The sequence below is a fragment of the Mustela nivalis genome (genome assembly GCF_964662115.1).
Source record: "Mustela nivalis genome assembly, chromosome: 17".
Lineage (NCBI taxonomy): Eukaryota > Metazoa > Chordata > Mammalia > Carnivora > Mustelidae > Mustela > Mustela nivalis.
In genome coordinates, this window is record NC_139036.1 from 26,151,218 (window position 1) to 26,177,055 (window position 25,838).

General features: G+C 38.5%; 1 protein-coding gene and 1 pseudogene across 2 annotated transcripts in view; one reads left to right on the forward strand and one right to left on the reverse strand.

The window, feature by feature from the left end:
- Window positions 1-4,441: 4,441 nt before the first annotated feature.
- Window positions 4,442-5,078, reverse strand: LOC309852237 (protein LZIC pseudogene; annotated as a pseudogene). Its single transcript has one exon. The product of its transcript is annotated as a protein LZIC pseudogene (transcript).
- A 14,380-nt stretch (window positions 5,079-19,458) lies between these two features.
- The window catches only part of DDX52 (DExD-box helicase 52), a gene marked incomplete at its 3' end in the record, with an annotated part of 8,921 nt that continues 2,541 nt past the window's right edge, over window positions 19,459-25,838 (forward strand). The window contains exons 1-4 of the mRNA XM_082708528.1: window positions 19,459-19,585; window positions 20,898-21,096; window positions 23,934-24,064; window positions 25,668-25,832. Of these exons, the coding sequence (XP_082564654.1) occupies window positions 19,499-19,585; window positions 20,898-21,096; window positions 23,934-24,064; window positions 25,668-25,832 (582 nt within the window). The 5' untranslated portion in view covers window positions 19,459-19,498. The remainder of the gene's footprint in view (window positions 19,586-20,897; window positions 21,097-23,933; window positions 24,065-25,667; window positions 25,833-25,838) is intronic.

A 25,838-nucleotide genomic window follows, 5' to 3' on the forward strand; every position in this document is an offset into this window, starting at 1 on the left:
TGTCAAGATTTCATTCTTTTTCATGGGTGCATAATATGCCATTGTATTTGTTACCATCCCAGCATCTTTATCCATTCATCTATCAATGGACAGCTGAGCTGCTGCCATACTTTGGCTGTTGTAAATAATGCTCCTATAATCATAGAGGTATATATATCTCTTTGAATTAATGTTTTTGTATTTGGGGGGTAAATACTCAGTACTGTGATTACAGGATTTTAGGGTAGGTAATTCTATTTTAATTTTTTGAGGAACCCCCATACTATTTTCCAGAGTGGCTGCACCAGTTTGCTGGTGCAACAACAGTTGCAAGAACTTCCCAACAACAGTGCAAGAAGGTTTTTTTTTTCCTCCACATCCTCACCAACACTTGTTTTGGTTTTGATTTTAGCCATTCTGACAGGTGTGAGGTGATATCTCAAGGTGGTTTTGATTTGCATTTCCCCGATGATGAGTGACATTGAACATCTTTTCATGTGTCTGTTGGCCATCTGGATGTCTTCTTTGGAGAAATGTCTGTTCATGTTTTCTGCCCATTTCTTATTTGGATTCCTTGTTTTTCAGGTGTTGAGTTGTATAAGTTCTTTATATATTTTAGATACTAATCTTTTATTGTATATGTCATTTGCCTCAGGAGACATATCTAGAAAAATGTTGCTACAATCAATCTCAGAGACATTACTGCCTGTGCACTCTTCTAAGGTTTTTATGGTTTCAGGTCTCACATGTAGATCTTTAATCCATTTTGAGTTTATTTTTGTGCATGGTGTAAGAAAGTAGTCTAGTTCCATTCTTTTGCATGCTGCTGATCAGTTTTCCCAACACCATTTGTTGAAGAGACTATCTTTTCCCATTGGATATTCTTTCCTGCTTTGTTGAAGATTAATTGGTCATATAATTGTAGGTTTATTTCTGGGCTTTCTATTCCACTGATCTATGTGTCCGTTTTTGTGTCACTACCATACTGTACTGATTACTACCACTTTGTAATATAAATTGGACGTCTAGAATTGTGACACCTCTGGCTTTGCTTTTTTTTTTTTTTAACTGCTCTAGCTATTCAGGGTCTTTTGTTGTTCCCCACAAATTTTAGGTTTGTTAGTTCTAGTTCTGTGAAAAATGTGTTGGTGTTTTCATAGGGATTACATTAAATCTATAGATTGCCTTGGGTAGTATAGACATTTTAACAATATGTGTTCATTCAGTCCATAAGCATGGAATAGCTTTCCATTTCTTTGTGTCATCTTCAGGTTTTTTTCACCAATGTTTTATAGGTTTCAGAATACAGGTCTTTCACCTCTTTGGTTAGGTATATTCCTAGGTATCTTATTATTTTTGGTGCAAGTGTAAATGGGATTGTTTTCTTAATTTCTCTTTCTGCTGCTTCATTATTAGTGTATAGAATATGCAGCAGATTTCTGTACATTGACTTTATTATTTTATAATTTTTTAAAAAATTTTATAAACATATAATGTATTATTAGCCCCAGGGGTACAGGTCTGTGAATCGCCAGGTTTACACACTTCACAGCACTCACCATAGCACATACCCTCCCCAATGTCCATAACCCCACCACCCTCTTCCTACCCCCCCTCCCCCTGGCAACCCTCAGTTTGTTTTGTGAGATTAAGAGTCTCTTATAATTTGTCTCCCTCCCAATCCCATTTTGTTTCATTTATTCTTTTCCTACCCCCCAAGCCCCCGTGTTGCATCTCAACTTCCTCATATCAGGGAGATCATATGATAGTTGTCTTTCTCTGGTTGACTTATTTCGCTTAGCATAATACCCTCTAGTACCATCCACGTTGTCAAAAATGTCAAGATTTCATTTCTTTTGATAGCTGCATAGTATTGTATATATATACACCATATCTTCTTTATCCATTCATCTGTTGATGGACATCTAGGTTCTTTCCATAGTTTGACTATTGTGGGCATTGCTGCTATAAACATCTGGCACAGGTGCCCCTTCAGATCACTACGTTTGTATCTTTAGGGTAGATACCCAGTAGTGCAATTGCTAGGTCTTAGAGTAGCTCTATTTTCAACTTTTTGAGGAACCTCCGTGCTGTTTTCCAGAGTGGCTGCTCCAGCTTCCATTCCCACCAACAGTGTAGGAGGGTTCCCCTTTCTCCACATCCTCGCCAGCGTCTGTCATTTCCTGACTTGTTAATTTTAGCCATTCTGATTGGTGTGTGGTGGTATCTCATTGTGGTTTTGATTTTTATTTCCCTGATGCCAAGTGATGTGGAGCTCTTTTTCATGTGTCTGTTGGCCATCTGGATGTCTTCTTTGCAGAAATATCTGTTCATGTCCTCTGCCCGTTTCTTGATTAGATTATTTGTTCTTTGGGTGTTGAGTTTGCTAAGCTCTTTATAGATTTTGGATACTAGCCCTTTATCTGATATGTCATTTGCAAATATCTTCTCCCATTCTGTCAGTTGTCTTTTGGTTTTGTTGACTGTTTCCTTTGCTGTGCAAAAGGTTTTGATCTTGATGATGTTCCAATAGTTCATTTTTGCTCTTGCTTCCCTTGCCTTTGGTGATGTTCCTAATAAGAAGTTGTTGCGGCTGAGGTCGAAGAGGTTGCTGCCAGTGTTCTCCTCCAGGATTTTGATGGATTCCTTTCTCACATTGAGGTCCTTCATCCATTTTGAGTCTATTTTCATGTGTGGTGTAAGGAAATGGTCCAATTTCATTTTTCTGCATGTGGTTGTCCAATTTTCCGAACACCATTTGTTGAAGAGGCTGTCTTTTTTTCACTGGACATTATTTCCTGCTTTGTCAAAAATTCGTTGACCATAGAATTTAGGGTCTATTTCTGGGCTCTCTATTCTGTTCCACTGATCTATGTACATTGATTTTATATCCTATGACTTTACTGAATTCACTTATCAGTTCTAGTAGCTTTTTGGTGGAGTCTTCTGGGGTTTCCTATGTATGGTATCATGTCATCTGCAAATAGTGAAAGTTTTACTTCTTCCTTACCTGTTTGGATACTTTTTATTTCTTTTTGTCATCTGACTGCTGTGGCTAGGACTTCTAGTATATTCTGAATAACAGTGGTGAGAGTGGACATCCTTGTCTTGTTCCTGATCTTTGGGGGAAAGCTCTCAGGTGTTTCCCCATTGAGTGTGATATTTACTGGGGTTTTTCATAGATGTCCTTTATTAGAAACATAGAATATTTTAAAATTTTAAGGGCATCACAGTGAAACTCAACATCTGTTAGAAATTATGTGAACTTACGGGATGGGGTGCCTGGGTCTTACAGTCAGTTGGAGGTCCAACTCTTGGCCTTGGCTCAGTTCCTGATCTTGAGGTTGTGAGATTGTGCCCCATGTTGGGCTCTGTGCTCAGCATAGAGTCTGCCTAAGACTCTCTCTCCTCTGTCCCTGGCCCCCACTCTCTCCCTCTCTCTCAAATAAATAAATCTTTCTTTTTAAGATTTATTCATTTGAAAGAAACAGAGAGAGAGCATGCACAAACAGGGAGGCAGCAGGCAGAGGGAAAAGAAGGCTCCCCACTGAGCAGGGAGCCCAATGTGGGGCTCTATCCCAGGACCCTGGGATAATGACCAGAGCTGAAGGCAGATGCTTAATTGACTGAGCCACCCAGGCACCCCAATAAATAAATCTTTTTTTAATTATGTGAACTTCTTTAAAAAAAAAAAGAGTTTAAAAAAAAAAGGGGGTGCCCAGCTGGCTTAGTCAGTACAGCCTGATCTTGGGGTTGTAAATTCAAGCCCCACATTGACTGTAGAGATTACTTAAAAATAAAATCTTTAAAAAAAAAAAAAAAAGAAAGAAATTGGGATGCCTGGGTGGCTCAGTTGGTTGGACAACTGCCTTCGGCTCAGGTCATGATCCTGGAGTCCCGAGATCGAGTCCCGCATCGGGCTCCCAGCTCCATGGGGAGTCTGCTTCTCTCTCTGCCCTTCTCCTCACTCATGCTCTCTCTCCATGTCTCTCTCTCAAATAAATAAATAAAATCTTTAAAAAAAAAAAAAAAGAAATTTTGTCACCTTCTAGTATGAGGTGGATCATGGTTTTGGTGTCATATCTTTGCAAAGCTGGGTTCCCTGCAGTTGCTCTGATGAAATCAAGAACTGCATGCATATCAGGACAGAGCACTCTCTTTCTCAAATAAATAAAATCTTAAGAACAAACAAAAACCAAGGAGGCTTTAAACAAAACAAAAACCAACAAGGAGGCTTAATAAACATAAGCAGAGAAACTATTTTCTGTTCTTTCTCAAACCCCCAAGACATAAGGAATAAGGCCTAATGGGTCCCCAATCCCAACAAGTCTAGGATCACTCAGACAGACAGCCCTACACAAAGCACAATAACGAAGGGTATGAACAGAAACCACGAGTATATTTTTCTGTCACCTTTTCTTAGGGTACCAATGCATTTCAAGAATCTTCTGTTTCCTTGCAATCATTCGAAATCCCTAGAAGACAAATGGCCATTTGCAGCAAAAATGTACTCCATGTACCAAGCTTCCACACTATGTCCCTTTTTTGTTTTTTCAACCTCAGAGCTTGCCAATGCAAGAACCTTGTCTCCAGAGCCAAGGTCTGGAGAGACTTTCTCAAACTGGCCAAGTAGAGCAGCTGCATTTGCTGACAAGAAGGCCTCACCATCTGTACTCAGCTTCCCTCCACATGTCCTGAGAGCTGTTAGTATCTCCCCCTTTCTGTTGAGAGTAGAGGCCTCTTTCCAGCTTTACCACCACGAGATCTCTATCCATCTCTGCTAATCTTGTCTGAAGCTGACCTGTTTGTTTCTTTCAAGTAATCTGATGACCTCTGGGGTTTAAAAGGCCTGGTTAGCCAGTTGCATTCAGCTTGGCTCATCTCCCAAAGTCATATTTCCAGGCATAATTTTCTTCAGTAAATCATTAAATTCACTTAGTTGCTGCAGTTTCCTTTTTGGTTTCTTCATAGTCATCGGTATCAAGTTCCTCTCTGCATTTCCACCAAATCTTGTAATTGCTGTCTAACCATTCTTCTAAATTCTCCTTTAATTTACTTGTCTCTGTCTTTCCATTGAAAGCCATTTGGATCTCTTGCCTCCTAGCACTTTGAACTCTGCACAGTGTTGACTGGTCCCAAAGTGCGTAAACCTCCAACTGTTGAAGTTTCGGGTGTCATAAACTTGAGGAAAGTGAAATTGTTCCTCAGGACTACAAGAGGCTCAAAGTTCAAACCATTTGGAAGTGCAGTGGGCTCCTCAGGCCCTCAGGGTCCCCTGTCCCAGGACAGTTCTTTTTAATGATCTTATATTTACTAATATGTAATAGAATAGTATGTAATAGGAAAAAAACAGTTTTGGAGTATGACTATGCATCAGTCACATGAAAACTTTATAACTGCCATAATAATCATAAATTTCTATTTAAATTTACCATCTTGGAGGAGAACAGAAACTATTCCATTCCTTTACTGTTTGATATCTTTGATTCTTAGGTCTCCTGGGATTGAAATCTTCATCCAACTGTTTGTTTGTTTGGTTTTTTTTACTAACTAACTAGAAATAAATTTGTACCTGGTACATAACAGGGAGTTTTAAAAATTGCTATAAAAAACTCTCTTTGAACAGACTTACATCTTTTTAAAAACAAAATACTTTTAAGGATGTCTGGCTGGCTCAGTTAGTAGACCATGCAACTCTTGATCTTGGGGTTGTAATTTCAAGCCCCATGTAAGGTGTAGGTAGAGGCTACTTTAAAAATATAGTAAAAACTTTTAAAAAAATAAAAAAAATTAATTTTGTTCAGGAAACATCTAATAGAGTTTTTGACCTCGCACTACTCCCTTATCCCCAAATGATGGCTTTTCATAAGCTATTCTGCTAAGGAGGCAGGCAGAATCAACTCACTATACATCGATGACAGTTTTGTCTTGCTGTAGCTTAGGAAACTCCTTAAATACCACTTCCTTTTAACTTTTAATTTTTATATAATTAAAAATTTTATATAATCTCAAACTTACCAAAAATTATAAAAACAGCACAAAAGTATTCTTGTACACCTCTCACCAAGATTTCCCATTCATATTTTACCACTATATAATTTACTACTTTTCTTTTTGTAATTAATAAATATCTTGTGAGAACATACTTTGTGACTATGTATATATCCTGTTTCTCATCCAAATTTCACCCACTAGCTTGGCAAAGCTAAAAATCATCCACTAATGATTCAATTATTACAATGATAGTTGCCAAATCATGATTTTCTTTTTTAAAAAATATTTTATTTATTTATTTGACAGAGAGTGAGAGACACAGCAAGAAAGGGAATACAAGCAGGGGAATGGGAGTGGGAAAAGCAGATTTCCTGCCAAGCAGGGAGCACAATACGGGACTCAATCCTAGGCCCCTAGGATCATGACCTTAGCTTAAGGCAGAAGCTTAACAACTGAGACCCCATGCATTCTGCCAAATAGTGATTTTTCTAATCCCATCATTCCTTATACATTTATTAGCTGACATTCTAGTGTTCCCTTTGGCAGCACATATATTAGCTGACATTCTACTGTAAAGACTTACTTTCCCTTCTCACACATTTCTTATTTATCTGTTTGTATATTTTTATTTTATTCCATGGGTTATAATGCATTACTATCATTTTTATTTTTATGCTTAATTGTCCCAGATTTGGCTGGTAGGAGACTTTCAGTATGACTCTTTTTTTTTTAAGATTTTTTTTAAAGATTTTATTTATTTATTTGACACAGAGAGAGTGAGAACAAGTAGGCAGAGAGGCAGGCAGAGAGAGAGAGGGAAGCAGGCTCCCCACTAAGCAGAGAGCCTGATGTGGGGCTCGATCCCAGGACCCTGGGATCATGACCTGAGCCGAAGGCAGAGGCTTTAACTCACTCACTGAGCCACCCAGGCACCCCTTTTTTAAGATTTTATTTATTTATTTGATAGACAGAAATCACAAGTAGGTGGGGGGGCAGGCTCCCTGCTGAGCAGAGAGCCTGATGTCGAGCTTGATCACAGGACCCTGGGATCATGACCTGAGCCAAAGGCAGAGGCTTTAACCCACTGAGCCACCCAGGAGCCCCTCAGTATGACTCTTTATCATCTGGACATATCCCACCATTCTTCGAGCATTTGCTAACTTAGCAGCTTAATATGAGGCATAATATGACATTAAACTTATTCTTTCCCAGCTCTAGCTCTGGAATCAGGCAATTCACCAAAGAGCAAATGGAATTTAGAAACCATGTTCTGGGTTCTAGGTGTGCTTATTGCTCCTGGGGTATCATTGCTTCTGCACTTTCTCAGTAGACCGGGATAAAAATTATATGCATATATACACACACCCATATCTATCTATATTAAAAGCCATGAGTTCAGGGGCACCTGGGTTGCTCAGTGGGTTAAAACCTCTGCCTTCAACTCAGGTCGTGATCCCAGGGTCCTGGGATCGAGCCCCGCATTCGGCTCTCTGCTCAGCGAGGAGCCTACCTCTCTGCCTACTTGTGATCTCTCTCTCTGTCAAATAAATAAATAAAATCTTTTTTAAAAAAGCCATGAGTTCATACTGTCTTGTCCAATTCTAATCCAGTACTATAGGATATATTCCACTCTTCTCTCTCTTCCTATTTGTACCCCTTTTCTTTCAGTGAGAAGTTTGAATCCCATTGTCTATTATATTTTTACTTATTTACCCAACCCCAGAATACACAGAAAGTAGTTTTAGAATTGCTACCAAAAACAAACAAAGACAAAAAACAACCACTGTTGGTTTTATAGTTCTTTTTTTTTTTCCTTTAGTCTGAGAGTATATAGTTTAAAAAATATATATTCTGAAGTTATTTGGCTTGAGTTATCTCCCCTTCCCTCCCACCGCACCTGCATTTCAGTGTCATTATATTATTCATTCAAAACTTAGGTTGATTTGTTCATATTCCATTATTAGGATTTTCCCCTAGTTGTGTGTGTATATGTGTTTTTTAAATATATGCATCATTAACATGGCTCTAAAAGATAGAACTGTACAAAAAGTAACATGCAGGAAAAACATCACTTTCCAACTTCTTGTTCTCAGTATCCACACCCTTCACCCTTTCAGCCACATTCCCACCCACCTCCTGTAAATAACCAGTCTCTTAGTCTCTGGTTTATCTTTGCTGTTTTCCTTTTTGGCCAAAAAGCAAGCTCATGCCTACTTTCTCACTTCCCTTCCCCCCGCCTTTTTTCCTTACAGAAAAGGTAGCATACTATATTCTTCTGTTCTTTGCTTTTTTCATTAAACAGTATATCCCTGGAAATCATTCCATATCAGTTTGCAGACATGTATCACATTCTTTCTCACATAGGTGCTCTGCTGTGTGCTTGTACCAAAGTTGATTCCACCACTCTTTTCTACATGGGCATTTAGATGGTTCCCAATATTTTGCAAATACAAACAGTGTAGCAATAATTGACCTTGTGCCCACGTATTTCCATATTGTTGGAGGTATAAATTTAGGGTGAATTCTTAGAAGTAGGATTACTAGGCCAAAAGTAAACACTTTTGAAGTTTTTAGAGAGCTAATAAGTTTTTAATGTAGAGATTTAAAGTCATTTTTATGATAATATTCATTATGTACTTATCCATATAGATATTCTTACGTTAGATTCTGGGCTACTAGACTTTTATGCCTTTTTGCTGCACAATTATATCTTAACAAATGTGTCCTAGAAATTATAAGCTATTGAATGACAACATTCTTCTTAAGTAGTATTAGATTTTGTATGTGTGTATTTAATTAGATATTTAGCACCAAGGGTAGTGTCAAAAATAATCAAGGAAAAAATCCCTTAGATCTGAAAAACAATAGGTATATAAGGATAGATCACATTCTGTCGATGGGGGTGACATAATATTTTTACATCACTAAGGAGGAGGGGTTTCCTCCCAGCAGAGTTGATGATCTGAAGTCACTGGGAACATGATGAATCGTGAGGGGAGCCAGTTTGCTGGTGCTGCAAGGCTGGTTAATTACACTGTAAATCATGCAAACACCGACATTTTGAACAAAAAGCTCTTCAGACACCATTTCCTTCTCACTAGAAGAATAGTTCTTTTAAAAGTAGGCATATTGGTAATTATCTTAGACTAAGAATACACAAAATGTGGGCATGAATGCTCAGAGATGCAGAGAAGCTTTACAGCTTTGAAGTCTGTAAGGCATTTTAAAAATGCTTTATAAATATGATTTGATACTCTTGATTAAGCACTGTAGAAGTCAGGACAACCAACTCCCACCTCTGTAGTCTATGGTCAGTATAAAACCATTATTCTGGAGTTTTATTATTTATGTCTTTCTTTTGGGAGTCTTCCTTTATATAGAGTCTAGGATTCCCCAATAATTCTCTACCCCTTAAAAAGGTAAATGTTTCATTTAGAAACCTTTGTGGGATCTGAGCTTTCACAGATGAAGATCAAAGATAGAAATTATTCCTCTGCTCCACTGCTGACTGATGTCAACAAATCCTCCTTTGTCCCCCCTCTTTTTTTCCACTATAAAAGGAAAAGAATTTCTTTATGGCACAAATATTGGTATTTTACCACATTTGCTGAATCATTTATACTTTTATGGTTTTGTTGACGTAGTGTCCACAAGGATTCTCCACAGTAAATTTATCGTTTGTCTCTTTGTAATTAATAAGTACCTTGTGGGACACACGTGTGACTCTAAATATCCTTGTATGTTTCTCATATGTGGGGAAGAGTTTCACGAAGAGGCTTCAGATTCACAACAGGGGTCCTCACCAGGCCCCCTTAAATAGGGTATCCCTGAAATCACCTCGTGCCAAACATCTATACCCAAAGAAAACCACATTTCATTTGTTATTGCTCTTATCTTGGCATCACTAAGATGAAGGAATGCAGACTTGCTTAAAGAGCACAGGTTTTGGAATCACACAGATTGGGTTCAGATCTGGCTGCATACTATCTATAAAATTTCAGATGCCAGCCACTTAACGTCTTCGAGCCTCAGTTTCTTCTTCAGAAAAACAAGAATAATTATTAATCTCATAAGGTTGTTGTAAGGCTTCAGTGAGCTCTTCTAATATGCAAAGTACCAGACCTGTGTGCAGCCTACAATAGGCACCCATCAATGGTAGCTATTTAAAACGGATAATGTGAATATTATTTTGCTTTGTCGTAAAGTCTGATGGAATTTCTGTTTTTGATGGCTACCTTCTGCTACATTATACACCTATAATTATTGATTCAACCTCAGGTCAGAGCTGATTTAAAACCAGAAAAGCAGGGGTGTCTTGGTGGCTCAATCTGCCTTTGGCTCAGGTCATGAACACAGGGTTCTGGGGTTGGACTCCCCAGAGTCCTTTGCACCACCCCTCGCTCGTGCGTGCGCACTCTCTCTCTCTCTTTCTCTCAAATAAATAAAATCTTAAAATCAGAAAAGCATATCCTCCCCTGTAAATTCTCCCCAGGAAGTTTGACTGGGGAGTCTATGGACCTAGTGTTTATGCCAACTCTTGACTTCAATGGGGACCATCCATTTACATGTTAGTGACATGATTCCAGAGGCCTTTATTCTGGTAAGTCTGGAGTGCCACCGTGAGGTCAGCTTTGGTCCTGGTGATATTTACTTGAATTCTGTCCTGCTTACAAGAGTATTTGAGTGGTTGCATTTACATCGCATTATACTTGCATTAAAGACTGAAAAGTCACTCCGTTGACTCTTGATGGCAAAAAAAAAAAAGTACAAAAAGTATAAAAATTTGGATTTCTTACAGTACTTGATTTGGATTTCCTTCCTTCCTTCCTCTTCCTCCCTCCTTCTCTCCCTCCCTCCCTTCCTTCTTTCCTTCTTTCTTTCCTTCCTTTCAACTAGGCTTCAGTCCCAGCTTGGGGCTTGAACTCACAACCCTGAGATCAAGAGGTCCGTGCCCTATCAAGTGAACCAGCCAGGTGCCCCCTTGATTTGGATCTCTAACCTGCTATAGTATTGTTGAATCTTGAGAATTGGACATCGAAAATTTAGCTCCAGGGAAAGTGAGATTTTCATCTAAGTGTGAGTGGCTGCTGATTTGTTATCTTTGTCCAATCACCGTCTCCCTAACTTTTATTTTTTTTCTTCCCCCACCCCAACTTATGTTTTAATTAAGCCCCTGAAGCTGTGATTTAGAAGTCTCTAGTTCCCTTTGCAAAGAAATAGTTCCCATTTCCACATGACCTTTAGAAACTCCACTCAGGTATCCCACAAAAATCTCAAACTCAGCCTACTCAAAATTAAACTGATTATATTGTCCTTACACAAACCTAGCCAATATATCCAATATTCTCCATTTCCACAAACAGAACCATCCTCACTCAGTCACAGAAATTTGAGACATGGAAGTTATCTTAGGTTTTTCCCTCTACCCATCTGCCTACATCTAGTCACTAAGGGATTCCTATCAATGTTACCTCCTTATTGTCCCTTAGTTCTGCCCCTTTAACCTCTTCCCTTTTGCTACTGCCTTAGCCCTTCACTAGACTAACTATAGCAATATTCTTCTGGTCTCTGACTTCAGATTTGCCTCCCTTCCATGTTGCTGCTAGAGTGATCTTGTAAAATTAAAAATCATTTATATCACTTGGTTAACATCCTTTAATGGCTCGGTGCCTACAAGATCAAGTCAACACTCCTTGGTATCCTATAATGGACATGGAACCAAGTCGTTACCCACCATCCAACTCCATCTTTTGCTTCATTATCTGCTTCCACCTTTTGTACTTAAATTAATACAAATGTATGCAAATTATTCATATGAACTTCTTCATAATTAGAATTTATAACCTCATGTTAATAAGTGACTTATGCCATGTGTCTTTCCATCCAGAAGTAGGGCAATTTAATATATTTTATATTGATAACAAAAAGATTTGTTGTTTGTTTTATTTTGGTCCCAACTATGACATTTCTGTGAAGGATATAAAGAATGAAACGACTTCTAGGATAGCCTTACACTTGAGGTTCATTAGAGGAGGTGTATTAGAATGTAATAGGCTGATCACTTTCTTCTGTGTGACAAACCACTAGATCTCTGCACTAAGCTTCTATTTTTTTATTCCAGTATAATTAACATACAGTATTATATTAGTTTCAGGTATACAATATAATGATTCAGCAACTTTATATGTTACACAATGCTCATTATGATAGTATAGTCTTCCCATTCACCCGTCCCCCAACCCACCTCCCCTCTGGCAACCACGAGTTTGTTCTCTGTTTTTATTCACTTCTGGCTTTGTTGAACCACTAGCAGATCCCCAAACACAACAGGATTTTTTTTATATACCTCTTTATATTTGTTGCTTCTGTTCCCCTTACTTAAAATAACTTGACCTGTCTTGTCTAAGGGTCGGCCAACTTTATCTCCTCTATAAACCTTTCCTAACTTTCCAGAAAGCCCGTGCCATCCTGCCATTACAAAGAAGCTACTCCCTTACCTGCTATAACTTACACTACTGTACCTACCGAATCTTCTTGCTTTGTCTGAAAAGAGCTCTCTACCCTTAGCAGACTTGAAGTTACCGGAGAGCAAGGACTGTGTCCAATCCTTCTATGTATTATAAGCCCTTGTCCATGCCAAGCACACTGAAAACAACAACCACAAAGTTTGGGGTATGATAGGTGGGGAGTGGAGAAGAAAAAAATATTTTAAAAAACATAATTTTAAGGCATGGTGTGATCACGCTGTTCATAAAAACAAGATATCCCAAGTAGCTCCTATGTCCAGACTTCGTGTTCTCACTTGCTACAGTTGAGAAACCATGTGTGTCTACCAGTCAGACCATACTGGTTTTTGGAGAAATTCCAGTTATACAAAACATGATTCAATTTCCTTGCCACTTTTATTGACAATGGTTCTAAATTGTTTTGTTTTGTTTTTTTCCCAAGAGGAAATGGTCCCTTAATGAGTCACCTGGACATGTCAAGATCAGAATTGATAGAAGTCCAACAATTTCCATTTGACTTTATTTATTCAACCCCAATTTATTACAAAGCACCAAGCAAAAGACATAGGTCCACTCATAAATCCGCAAGGTTGGCAATTTCAGGGATAATTGTCTATTTTATTTCATCTCATTAACTCAACAAGATTTATTGGGCACTTAATATGAAATAGGCTGCATGCCAAGCAAACATAATATGAGAATAACTGAGATACAGGCCCAGTCCCCCCAAAAGCTTAAAGTCTGATGTGGGATAGATGTGGAAGCATAATTACAATGCAACAAGAAAAGAGCTAAAATAGAGGTATTTATGAAGTAGCATGAGAACTTCTGGAAAGAAGATAGACTATGTCAAGGAGGGGACGTTCAGGGTAAGCTTCACAGAGGGGAGGAGATATAAAACTGAGTTTTGTTTTAGATATAAAACAAGGAGTTTGTCATGGAGGAAAAGGAGAAAGGACATTCCAAAAGGAAAGAAAAAATACACACAAAGGTTCTGAGTTAGAAGAAGCAAAGCCAAAATAAGAAGATAAAGTTAAAACTTAGAGAGGATAACTTGCCTAAGGTCATATGGCTGGTAAGTAAAGAGGGGGAAGGGAGGGAGCTGAACCCAAGCTGAAATTATTCATGGGAGTGTGTCCTATTTCTTGAGAGGATCGAGAAGCATTGCTCAGGGCCTGGCATACAAGTTACAGGAGTACAGACTACATTCAGTAGACAATGGGCAATTATGAGAGGTTTTTAAGCAGAGAAACTACATGGTTGGGGCACCTAGGTGGCTCAGGTTATAATCTCAGGGTCCTGGGATTAAGCCCTGCATCAGGCTTCCTGCTTGGCGGGGAGTCTGCTTGTCCCTCTCCCTCTGCCCTTCCACCTGCTCATGCTCTCTCTCTCAAACAAGCAAATAAATAAATAAAATCTTAAAAAATAAAAGGAAACAACATGGTCCCATTTGGGCTTCAAGAAGATAATTCTAGCAGTGATTACTTTTTCAAACATTAAATGTAAATTTATTCATTAATTTTTTTGAGCAGTGCTATTATGAACTTGTATATATTTGAGTAGCTGTTTAAGTACCTGTTTTCAGTTACTTTAGCTATGTATCTAGGGGTAGGATTTCTGGGTCATATGGTAATTCTATGTTTAGTGTTTGGAGGAACCAACAAATTTTTTTCCACAGTGGCTGAATCATTTTTATGTTTTTATTTTTAAGATTTTATTTATTTATTTGACAGAGAGAGAGAGAGATCACAAGCAGGCAGAGAGGCAGGCAAGCGGGGTGGGGGGGCAGGAAGCAGCCTCCCCACTGAGCAGAGAGCCCAATGCGGGGCTCAATCCAATTGAGATCATGACTTGAGCCGCAGGTAGAGGCTTAACCCACTGAGCCACCCAGCACCCCCATTTTTATGTTTTTAACACAAATTCTTATATTTTCAACACAGTGCGTGAGAGTTCCTATTTCTCCACGTTCACTAATTTGGCAAATACATACTGATTACTTTCAGAATAAAGTGTGGAGCTATAAAGAGAAAAGAAGTGGAACTGGTATTTTAAGACATAATGAGACCAGATGTTACCTACTTGATTGAACTATGAATGTATAAGGTATTCTATTATATTACATATATTAATATTTCTTTAGATATTTTAATATATGTTACATATATAAATAAATATATATATTAAATTCTTCACATCTCATGATTTTAAAAAATTTCTTGAAAATAGTTGACACACAATATTATGTTAGTTTCAGATATAAAACATAGTGATTCCACAAATTTACGTGTTACACTATGCTCACAAGAGTATCTGCCGTCTGTCATCATACAGCACTGTTATAGTATCATTGACTATATTCCCTGTGCTGTACCTTTTATACCCATGACTTACTCATTCCATAACTGGAAGCCTGTATCTCCCACCCACTTTCATGCCTTGTGCGCATTCCCTCCACCCCAGCAGTGAGTCTTAACCCTGACTGCAATTAGAATCACTTGAGGAGAGGGGAACCTGGGTGGCTCAGTGGGTTAAGCCTCTGCCTTTGGCTCAGGTCATGATGTCAGGGTCCTGGGATCAAGCCCCACATCTAAGCCCTGCATCAGGCTCTCTGCTCAGCAGGGAGCCTGCTTAACCCACCACCTTTCTCTTCCTGCCTCTCTGCCTACTTGTGATCTCTCTCTCTCTATCTGATGACAAAAAAAAAATAATAATAAATCACTTGAGAAGCTTTCAGAGATTATAGGCCTGCTACACTAAAACAATTAAACCAGAACTTCTGGGACCTTGTTTTCTTTTGTTTTTCCTTTTCCTTCTTTTTTTTTTTTTTTTTTTTTTTTTAAGTAGGCTCCCAGTGAAGCCCAGTGTGGGGCTTGAACTCATCACTCCAAGAACAAAAGTCTGACGTTCAACCAACCAGGCACCCAGGCACCCCATCTTTTGTTTTGTTTTTTAAGCCCCTCAAAGGATTCTAATGTGCAGTGAGGGTCAAGAGCTACTCAACTAGGAGAAAGGGCCAAAAGATGGGAAAGAGCTAATATTTACTAAACACCTACTGTATATGAGATTTTGTTCCAAATGCTTTATTCAATGGCTATAATCTCTCTATATTAGGAAATGTATATATATAGTATCCTGACCCACTTCTACCATGTTAAGCCCTATGTGGTGAACAATCATATTATTCCTAGCCTTCAAGGTAGATATTATAATTGTATAATCCCTATTTTACCAATGAGGAAACTGAGGCACAGACCAGTGAAATAACTTGTCTAAGATTATCACATCAGTAACTACAACTAGACTCACCTATAAGTCTTTCTGATACTCCCAGTTCATGCTCTTTGCACTATACACCATTGCCTACTAGCCTAAGTTAATTCTAGAAGAATCCTGAAGTAAGTCTCATGATCCTCATTTAACAGATGAGGAAATGAGTTCTGGACAGGTTAATTTGAATAAGTCACAGCTATTAGGTGGAGAGGCTGGGAGGTCTTTAAACTCAGACTTGTTTAACACCAACTACATGCTCGTGAAAGTAAAATATATAGCATACACTCAACATTCTATATAATTCATTGCTCTGCAAGAATAGAGGTGTGAAGGATTATTAATATAATCCAGAATAATATTTTTTAAAAATATTTATTTGTTTGTTTGTTTATTTATTTGATAGAGAGAGAGACAAAGAGAATGGGGGAGGAGCAGAGGGAGAGAGTCTTAAGCAGACTCTGGTTGTGGACCCTGACACTGGGCGTGATCTTACCACCCTAGATCATGACCTGAGCAGAAACTGAGAGCTGGAGGCTTAATGATTGAGCCACCCAGGTGCCCTCAGCTAAACCTTTGTAAAGCATTGGCTTCATCACAGTTTCCCCCCACCACCATTATCAATTCAATCATCTCCATCCACCATGCCATTAAAACTGATATTATCAGGGTCACAAGTAACCTTCTCAGCCTCTCAACAGCCTTTGAAACAGCTTATCACTACCTTCTTCCTGAAAGTTTCTTCTGGCCTTGGTAATACAATGTTCCTTGTCTTCTGTCACTGATTGCTTCTTCTCAGACTTTTATATATATATATATATAGGTTTATCCTCCTCTACCTGATCTCTAAATATTGGAGTATTCTTAAGGGTCAGTCCTGAGTCCCCTCCTATTCTCTATTCACACAATATCTCTAAGTGATTGCCTTTTCATGACTATGCTTTTTTATGTTTTATTTTATTTTTTCATCATAACAAGTTTACTCTTTAATCCCCATTCCCTATTTGTGCCATCCCCCTTCCCTACCAACTCCCCTATGTTAACATCACTTTGTTCTCTATAGTTAAGAGGCTGTTGGGGTGCCTGGCTGGCTCAGTTGGTAGAGCATGCAACTCTTTTTAACTAAAAAAATATACCCCCAAATTTAAAATATATATTTAAAAAATAGAGTCTGTTTTCTGCCTTATCTCTCTGATTTTTTTCCCTTGGCTCATTTGCTTTTTAAAATCTAGCATATAAGTGAGATCATATAGTATTTGTCTTTCTCTGACTGACTTATTTTGCTCAGCATTATACTCCCTAGCTCCATCCAATGCTGCTATAAACAGGTGCATGTATCCCTTTGAGTTAGTGTTTTTGTATTTTGGGGGACAATACCCAGTAGTGAATTCCTGGATCATTGGGTAATTCTATTTTTAATTTTTTGAGGAACCTCCATACAGTTTTCCACAAGGACTGCACCAATTTGCATTTCTACCAAAAGTGCAAGAGGGTTCCTTTTTCTCCACATCCTCACCAACACTTCATTTCTTGTGTTTTCTATTTTAGGAATTCTGACAGGTATAAGGTAGGATCTCACTGCAGTTTTGATTTGCATTTCCCTGATGATGAGTGATGTTGAGCATCTTTTCATGTGTCTGTTGGCCACATGATCATGCTTTTAGATATGTCACCACTGACATAGGGATTGGGTTCTGAAGTCAGCGCATAAAGAGAAAAAAACTCATGAAGTAGAATTATTCTTGGAAATTCCTTAAATCACTTACAAAGTCTGGTAGTTGTGGTTTCAAACATGTTGATTTTATACATGATTGTAGCCATATTTATGTGCTGAACTGCCAACACTTCATTTCCTAATAAGCTTTAAGTCAATTCTTTTCCTCCCATGTTGAGATAAGCTGTTTTTATGAAGCAACGGGTGAAGTACTTGGGGCTTTCACTTAGGGACTGTGTTTCATGAAAAATACTTATTCTTCAGAGTAGACACAAATGGAACAGCAAGATTCTCCCACTAGGAGAGGGAATCAGGAGTTGAATCCACCTGAGAATACAAGAGATTTACATTTCCCATCCTGCACTTACTCCACACTTTTCTTGAATGTAAAGGAATTACGCACACTATTTAAAGTATTTCTAAATTAAATGCTTTTTATTTTATTTTTTTTAAAGATTTTATTTATTTATTTGACAGAGAGAGAAATCACAAGTAGGCGGAGAGTCAGGCAGAGAGAGAGAGAGAGAAGCAGGCTTCCTGCTGAGCAAAGAGTCCGATGCGGGGCTCGATCCCAGGACACTGAGATCATGACCTGAGCCGAAGGCAGCGGCTTAACCCATTGAGCCACCCAGGCGCCCCTTAAATGCTTTTTAGATCGTATTCCATTGTACCATTTATATTTTGACAGCTCCTCAATTTATTTTTCCAGACTTGACGTTTTCCCTTGGGATTCAGACTTATAGAACCAACTGCCTGCTTGGACTTCATATAACATCAGCTAGGCATCTTCACATGTCCAAAACATAGCAGTTGATTCCTCACCACCACCACCACCACTCCCGTGCTTCATCCTCACCAAAAAGCTGTTCTTCCATGATGGTTCCTAGCTCAGTAAATGGCATACCATCTACCCGGAGTTTTAAGCAAAACACCTAGGAGTGGTCTGTGTGATTCCTGCCTTTCCCTCACCTCCACTTAAAATCAATCTGGTGCATTTAGCTCCACCTCCAAATATTACCCCTAATCTATCCATTCATTTCCATCAGCACAGAGACCCACCCTAAACCAAGCCAACATCATAATTTTTTACTTCGACTAGCTTCCCTCTTTCCACTCTTAGCCTTTCTACAATTAATTCCCCAAATAGCCAGAGTAAACTTTTATAAAACATTCACTCATTCAGTCACCAAATACTTATGGAAGAGTGTGCAGAAACTGGGAATACAGCAGTGAAGAAAATTAGATCCCTGTGCTCATAAACTTTCATTCTAGAATGGGGAGAGGCAATGCCTAAGTGAATAATTTTTTACAGTACAAATACAGTGAAGAAAATAAATATTTAGTGATATGCTAAATTATGTTGTTCTCTCAGTACAAAAATAAATTAATACCTTCATAGTGAGCTTAGATTAAAATCCAAATTCCTTACCACGACCTTGTTATTAGATTCTATGGGATCTGATTTCTATTTGCCCCTTCAACCTTATCTGTACCACACTTCCTCATTAGAACTTGGCTCTGGTCACCTTGGCCTTCTTTCTACTTCCTCACCGTTCCAAACTTTTCTCCCTCTTATGTGTTTCCTCTTTGTGGAATGCCATTTCCCAGATGTGGGAAAGGCTTGCTGCCTTCTCTTAGCTCAAATATCACTTCTCCAGAATGGACCTGACTAATCAACCTCAAAGTGGATGCCCATCCTTTCTCTATCAATAACACCGTTATTTGTCTCAAAGCACTTTCCTCTTTCAGAAATGATCTTGCTTAACAGTATCTTTGTCTCCACTAAAATGTTAAGTTTCCTCAGGCGAGGAATCTTAAGGTGTTGTTCACCGCAGTACAGAATAGTGCCGAGCATAAGAGGATCTTCATAAATATTTCGTGAAAGAACAAATAACAACAGGGTAAAACCGTCCGGTTTCTCACAGCCGCCAGACTCCGCCCCCCAGAACCACTTCCGCCCACGGTCCGGCCCCAGACCTTCTGGGGGAGGAAGTCCTCTGCGCAGGCGCTGTGGGACCGCGGTGCTTTCTGGGTAAAAATGGACGCTCATGATCTCTTCCGCCGGCTCGGCGTGGGGGCCAAGTTCGACGTGAAACGTTTCTCTGCGGACGCCGCGCGATTCCAGGTACTGTACGTAGAAGTCAGAAGCCCGAGTAACTGCGAGGCGCAGGAGCCAGAGAATGACCTGGCTTCTGGGAGAGCCGGCACTAGGAGACCGTGGCCTAGTCGTGGGACATGTTCCTCTGCGGTTGGGCTCGTGCGCAGACCTACCTGGTCCTGTCCTACCTTTGAAGTGAACTCTTACCCTTGTTTTGTAGACTTCGGTGGGCCTAGCACAGAATTCTTCTCCCTGTCCGCTTTTTAGTTTATTCAAAGCACAGTTAGAATCCTTTCGAAAAGGACCTTTTTCTCTGAAACAGGTAGGAAGGAATCTCGAAAACAGAATGAACCCAAAATGAAGAGAACAGATTCTTTCACTGTAGTGTACCCAGTTGGCTTGGCATATACATATACCTTTAGTGGGCATGGGTCTTTTTATTCCTGTAACCTCATGACATGTTAAGTAACCAATGAGAAGAGTGACTTAGAAATGGAGACTCTTATATAGGAAAATAGTGGGTGAATGATAAACCGGGAGAAGTTAGTTGGGGCCCAGTTATGGAAAAATCTTCAATATCAACCCTGATACTGAGCAACACGTCTGTTTCTCCTTTCTCTGGCGGTAGGTGTAGTTGTTAAGATTCTGAACTCTGGAGCCGGATTATTTGGGTCCAAGTACTGGGTCTGTCAGTTACAACTTTGGAGACCTTAAATAAGTTATTTGACCTTCTAATGCCTTGATTTTTTTCATCTGTAATATCCATATTTTTTTTTACTTTTTTTTTTTTTGTAATTTTTTTTCAGTGTTCCAAGTTTCATTGTTTATGCACCACACCCAGTGCCCCATGCAATGCTAACCCACCACCAGGCTCACCCAACCCCCCCCCCACCGCCGCCCCAAATCCTCAGTTTGTTTCTCAGAGTACACCTTCTCTCATGGTTCCTCTCCCCCTCTGATTTCCCCCAACTCACTTCTCTCCTTCTCCCAATGTCCTCCGTGTAATATCGCTATTTACCCCCTAGCACTGTCGGAGGACGAAGTAATTTAATATATATAAGCAAGCTTAGAAGTCTGCCTGACAGCATGTAGGTGTTAACGCTAATAAGCATATAGATGGTAATTGCTTTCATGATTATTACTGCTTTGAAAAGGTCAGAAAAGTTGTCGTCTTATATTTCATTTACTCAGACACACTTGGCAGCTCAACAAATACTTGGTGAAAGGGTTAAAAAAAAGGTGGGGAGTTATTAGATTCATGCCCCTACTACCAGTACTGCTTGGGTGAAAGCAATGTCAGTCTGTCAGTAGATTGCATTTTAAATTTTTTGGGTTTTAGGTAGGAAAAAGGAAACATGGTTTTGATTCTTCAGAGATTCTGCAGGGACTGGACTTCTTTGGAAACAAGAAGTCTGTCCCAGGTGAGTGTGGATTATCAAGAACTCATCAGGAGCTTCAAGATGAAGAGAAAAAAGAAGAGAGTCTAACTGAAAAGAAGAGGGAACAGAACAAGAAAAAGAGGAAAATGATGTTATCAGGTTTGTTCTTGGGGTTTATTTTCCTTTTTATTTCCTTTTTAATTACAAAAATAATACAGGCTTAAGGTTACAAATCAGACAGTATTCTGTCATTCATTAGTTAATGGCATTCAGATTGTTTCTAGATATTTGCCGTTACAAATATAGCTACAATACAGATATTTATGTGTATATCCTTTTGTACAGGTCTTCTTATTTCTGTAATTAGCATCCCCAAAGTGGAATTACTGGCCGAAAGGGTATGCACGCTTCTGTCTTTGAACAGATAATGAAAAATGACATCCCACGCCTGTCAATGCTGGATAGTACTGGTCTTAAATTCTTTGTCAACCTAATGAATGAAACGAATTTTTGTTTATATTTTCTTGATAACTGGTGAGGTTGAGCATGTTTTCATATGCTTTAGTCGATATTTACATCTCGGCATTTGTGAATTGTCTATTCTTACTCTTTACCTATTTTTCACAGGGTTTTTTTTTGTACTTTAGGGATATTGATCTTTTACTTTGTTTTATCTATTAAGTTTCCATTTGCCATTTTCAGTAAAGTAAATACTTACACCCTGTTTTTAAATTATAAAGTGGTAAAAAGCAAGTTTTCTTCCTACTACTTCTAGTCCCTTTTTTCTCCGGAGGCTACTGCTGTTAATCATTTTCTTAAATATTTTTATTAGCACCATGCTCTAACCAACTGAGCTAACCAGCCAGCTTTCTTAAATATTTTTAGAAAGATACCTATTCACTGTATTTATACCTCCCTTAAAAAACCTGAACCATAGCATACAAATATGTGTTGTTCTATTCTGAACCTTCCCTCCTCCTCCACTACACACACACACACACACACACACACACACACATACATATCTTGGAGATTGTTTGGAATCAGTAGGCAGTGCCCTGCCTTTTTCATCTTAACACTAAATATATCCCATTATACATTCCATAATGGATTTAACAAGTTCTAGAAATGGAATTTCAGAGTTAACCAATAAGTTTACTTTAGGTTTAGGTATTTTAGAACTGTCCATCAGGAACGTTGTATCAGTAGGAAGTCCAGTGCTTTTTTCATTGAATCATAGTGTAGCATACCATTATACATTATAAGAATGTTCTGTAATTGACTTGACAAGTCCTTGTGTTATGGACATTGACTTCAGTTCCACACTTTTGCTGTTACAGTGTTTCACATTTTACTTCCCTGACTTTAATAAAGCCTTCCACCAAGATTAGGGAAAAAAAAAAAACAAAACAAAAACCTGCCACAAACTCTGGAAAAGGATTCAACTGTTGGGCAACCAGAAACACACAGATATGTACTATAATGTAGCACATACGTGGCATAGAACAGTAATGTGGCATACCATATTTTGATTGGTCAACTTTTCTCCCTTACGTGATCTATAGAATCAATGCATATCAAACTCAATTAAAATTCCAGAGGCTTTCAGAGTAGAAATTGACAGAGGATTTTTTAAAGTTAAGACATACACCTACCATATAACCCACGTATTCCATAAGAATGTACCTAAGAGAAAGGAAAACCTGTGTCCTCACAAAGACTTCTACACAGGTGCAGCTTTGTTCTCAGTAGCAAAAACTGGAAATGACCCAAATGTCCTTCAGTAGGTGAAGGGTAAACAATGTATATAGCCATACAGTAGAATACTACCTTTAAATTAAAAGGTAACTATTGATACATGGTCCAACATGGATGAATCTCAAAATAGTTATTCTGAGTGAAAGAAGCCAAACTTAATTTAGTATATACTACATGATTCCATTTATATAAAATTCCAGAAAAAGCAAATTGATCTACAGTGACAAAATGCAGATAGGTGGTTGCTTAGGGACGAAGAAGTGCATTACAAGGGGCCACAAGGAGATTTTGGGTGGTGATGAAAATAAACTTGAATGTAGTGATGATATAATAGATGTATACATATGTCAAAATTCCTCAAGTTGTATGCTTTAAATAAATGCAATATATTGTATATCAGGGGTACCTCAGTGAAGTGAAAGAAATTTTAAAGAAATATCAGAAGTGGTCTTGCTTATTGTTCTTAGAATTTTTAAGGTTATTCTTACATATTTACTTTGCCGCTTGAACTTTATTATTTTTTTTAAGATTTTATTTTACCCATTTTAGAGAGAGAGGAAAAAAGAAAAGTGTGAGTGGGGAGGGGCAAAGGGAGAGGGAGAAAGAACCTGAAGCAGACTCCATACTGAGTGCAGAGCCTAACTTGGGTTTCAGTCCCACAACTGTGATATGATCTGAGCTAAGACCAAGAGTTGGATGCTAAACCGACTGAGCCACCCAGGCGCCCCCTACACGTGTACTTTTCAGGTCAGCTAGTCTGGTTTCCAAAACAGTCCTGCCATGACTTTTCATTGAACTAATTTATAGCTTAGTGAGAATTGCTATCTTTATATTAGTGACTAGTCCTGAAGTACTGTGCTATGTTTATCACTATTATAAGTGAAATCTATTCTTTCATCATACTTATTTTATAACTGGTTGAGTATGGAAAAGCCAACTGCCTTATTGAAATCTATTAAGTATTTTCAGTTTAATCTGTTACTGTTTTCAAGTACACAGTCCTCTACATATCACACAGCTGAAATAATGGACAAAAAGAAGAGAATGAGCTTCAGAGCTTTGATTTTACCAACAGGGAACTTGCCTCTCCTTTTCCAATTGTTATTCCTCCTTTTATTTTCTTTTCTGTGTTGTATTAGTTAGTACTTTACTTTTGTTTAGTGTGATGCTATGGCCTGTTTGCTACTCTCAAGAATGTTGCACTTAAAAATCTTTTAATTTTTTAACATATATTTTAGAAACTACTTCTCAAGAAGAAGGTTCTACTATACAGTGGATATCATCTGTGGAAGCAAAGATTGAAGATAAAAAAATTAAAAGAGAAAAGAAGCTAACTTCAGGAAAGTTGGAGAATCTTAGAAAAGAAAAGGTTAGAAAAATGTCTTAGCCCCAGTTGCTTTTCTGACCTACTGAATTTTTCCTTGTCCTTGGGTTATTCTCTTGGTAAAAGTGAATATAGTTTTGTGAAGATAGAAGATTAATTATATTCATTTAGATATCACTTTAATGAAAAATCAGGTCTTTGCGCTGTGGCTAAAAATTTTAAAGTTTAAAAATTTTTTTCTTAAAGATTATTTATTTATTTATTTGAGAGAGTGAGTGAGAGAGAGAGCACAGGAGTAGGGGCAGAGTGAGAGGGAGAAGCAGACTCCCCTGCTTAGCAGGGAGCCCAGTGTGGGGCTCGATGCTAGGACCAGGATCATGACCTGAGCCCAAGGCAGATGCTTAAGCAACTGAGGCACCCCTTAAGTTTAAAGTTCTTGAAAGTATCTTAAAACTTGAACAGGTCAAAAGAGGGGTGTGTGTGTGTGTGTGTGTGTGTGTGTGTGTGTATACACACAATTCTCATATATTATATAGTGTGAATTTTTGACCTGTCCAAATTCCAAGATTGATGATTTACTTGGAATGAAATTTTTTAAATAATCCTATCCCCCTTGATAAACATAAAATTTGTCCCCTTTTCTCCTCTTTGTTAAGCTCATTGGTTCATTTATTCATTTTTTTAAACAATTTTATTTATTTGACAGAGAGAGAGCACAGGCAGCGGGAGCAGCAGCACAGAGAGAGGGAGAAGCAGGCTCCCTGCTGAGCAGGTTGCTTATTGGTTTAGAAAGATTTCCTCTGACAGGGATTTGAGAGTTAGAATTCTTTTTTTTTTTTTTCCTTTTAAGATTTTATTTATTTATTTGAGAGATCGAGAGCAGAAGCCAGGTGGAGAGGGAAAGGGAGAAACAGACTCCCTATTGATCAAGGAGCCTAACTCTGGGCTCCATCCCAGAACCCGGAGATCATGACCTAAGCCAAAGGCAGATGCTTAACAGACTGAGCCACCCAGGTGCCCCAAGACTTACAATTCTTAAGAAATCTATGTTATACCTTGGGGGAGTAGAATACAGAAGAAATAACAAACACATCATTGTCATGTCTGCTGCACACCTGCTGTGTTGCAGTTGGAAAATATTGTTCAGCTCCCTTCAATTACCCTCAATCCAGAATTTGGCTGTCACTCACACAGAATAGGAAAATAAACCAAATCAGCCCTGGACTCTGCTTTTGGCCCTCAGTTTTAATAAACAGAGTGTAGAGTAAATCATCAAGAAGTTTTGACACTTATGTGCTAAGTGTCATATAAAGAAAAAAACCAGATGGATTCAATGTCTGCCTTGTAGAAACTTATATAAAATTCTAAGTTATGATTATCATCGTGGCACATTAATATAAATAACCATTACTCGTGTCATTGACAACATTAATGCAAGGAAGTGCATAGATAGGTTTTATTGTTATGAAGGTCTTCTGTCTATGAAAGGGCATGAAGTGTATCTAATATCTGTACCTTTTAGGGCCTGGGATTTAACCAGAAAGTTTCATGTTATTAAAGCTTATCCTAGAAACTGTTACTTTTACCTTATAACATCTGACAATGTATGTGACCATATCTATGGGGACCTCTTTATCTCACTTTTCAGATAAACTTCTTCCGGAATAAACATAAAATTCACGTCCAGGGAACTGATCTTCCTGACCCAATTGCTACCTTTCAGCAACTTGACCAAGAATATAAAATTAGTTCTCGACTGCTTCAGAACATTCTGGATGCAGGCTTCCAGATGCCTACACCAATCCAAATGCAAGCCATT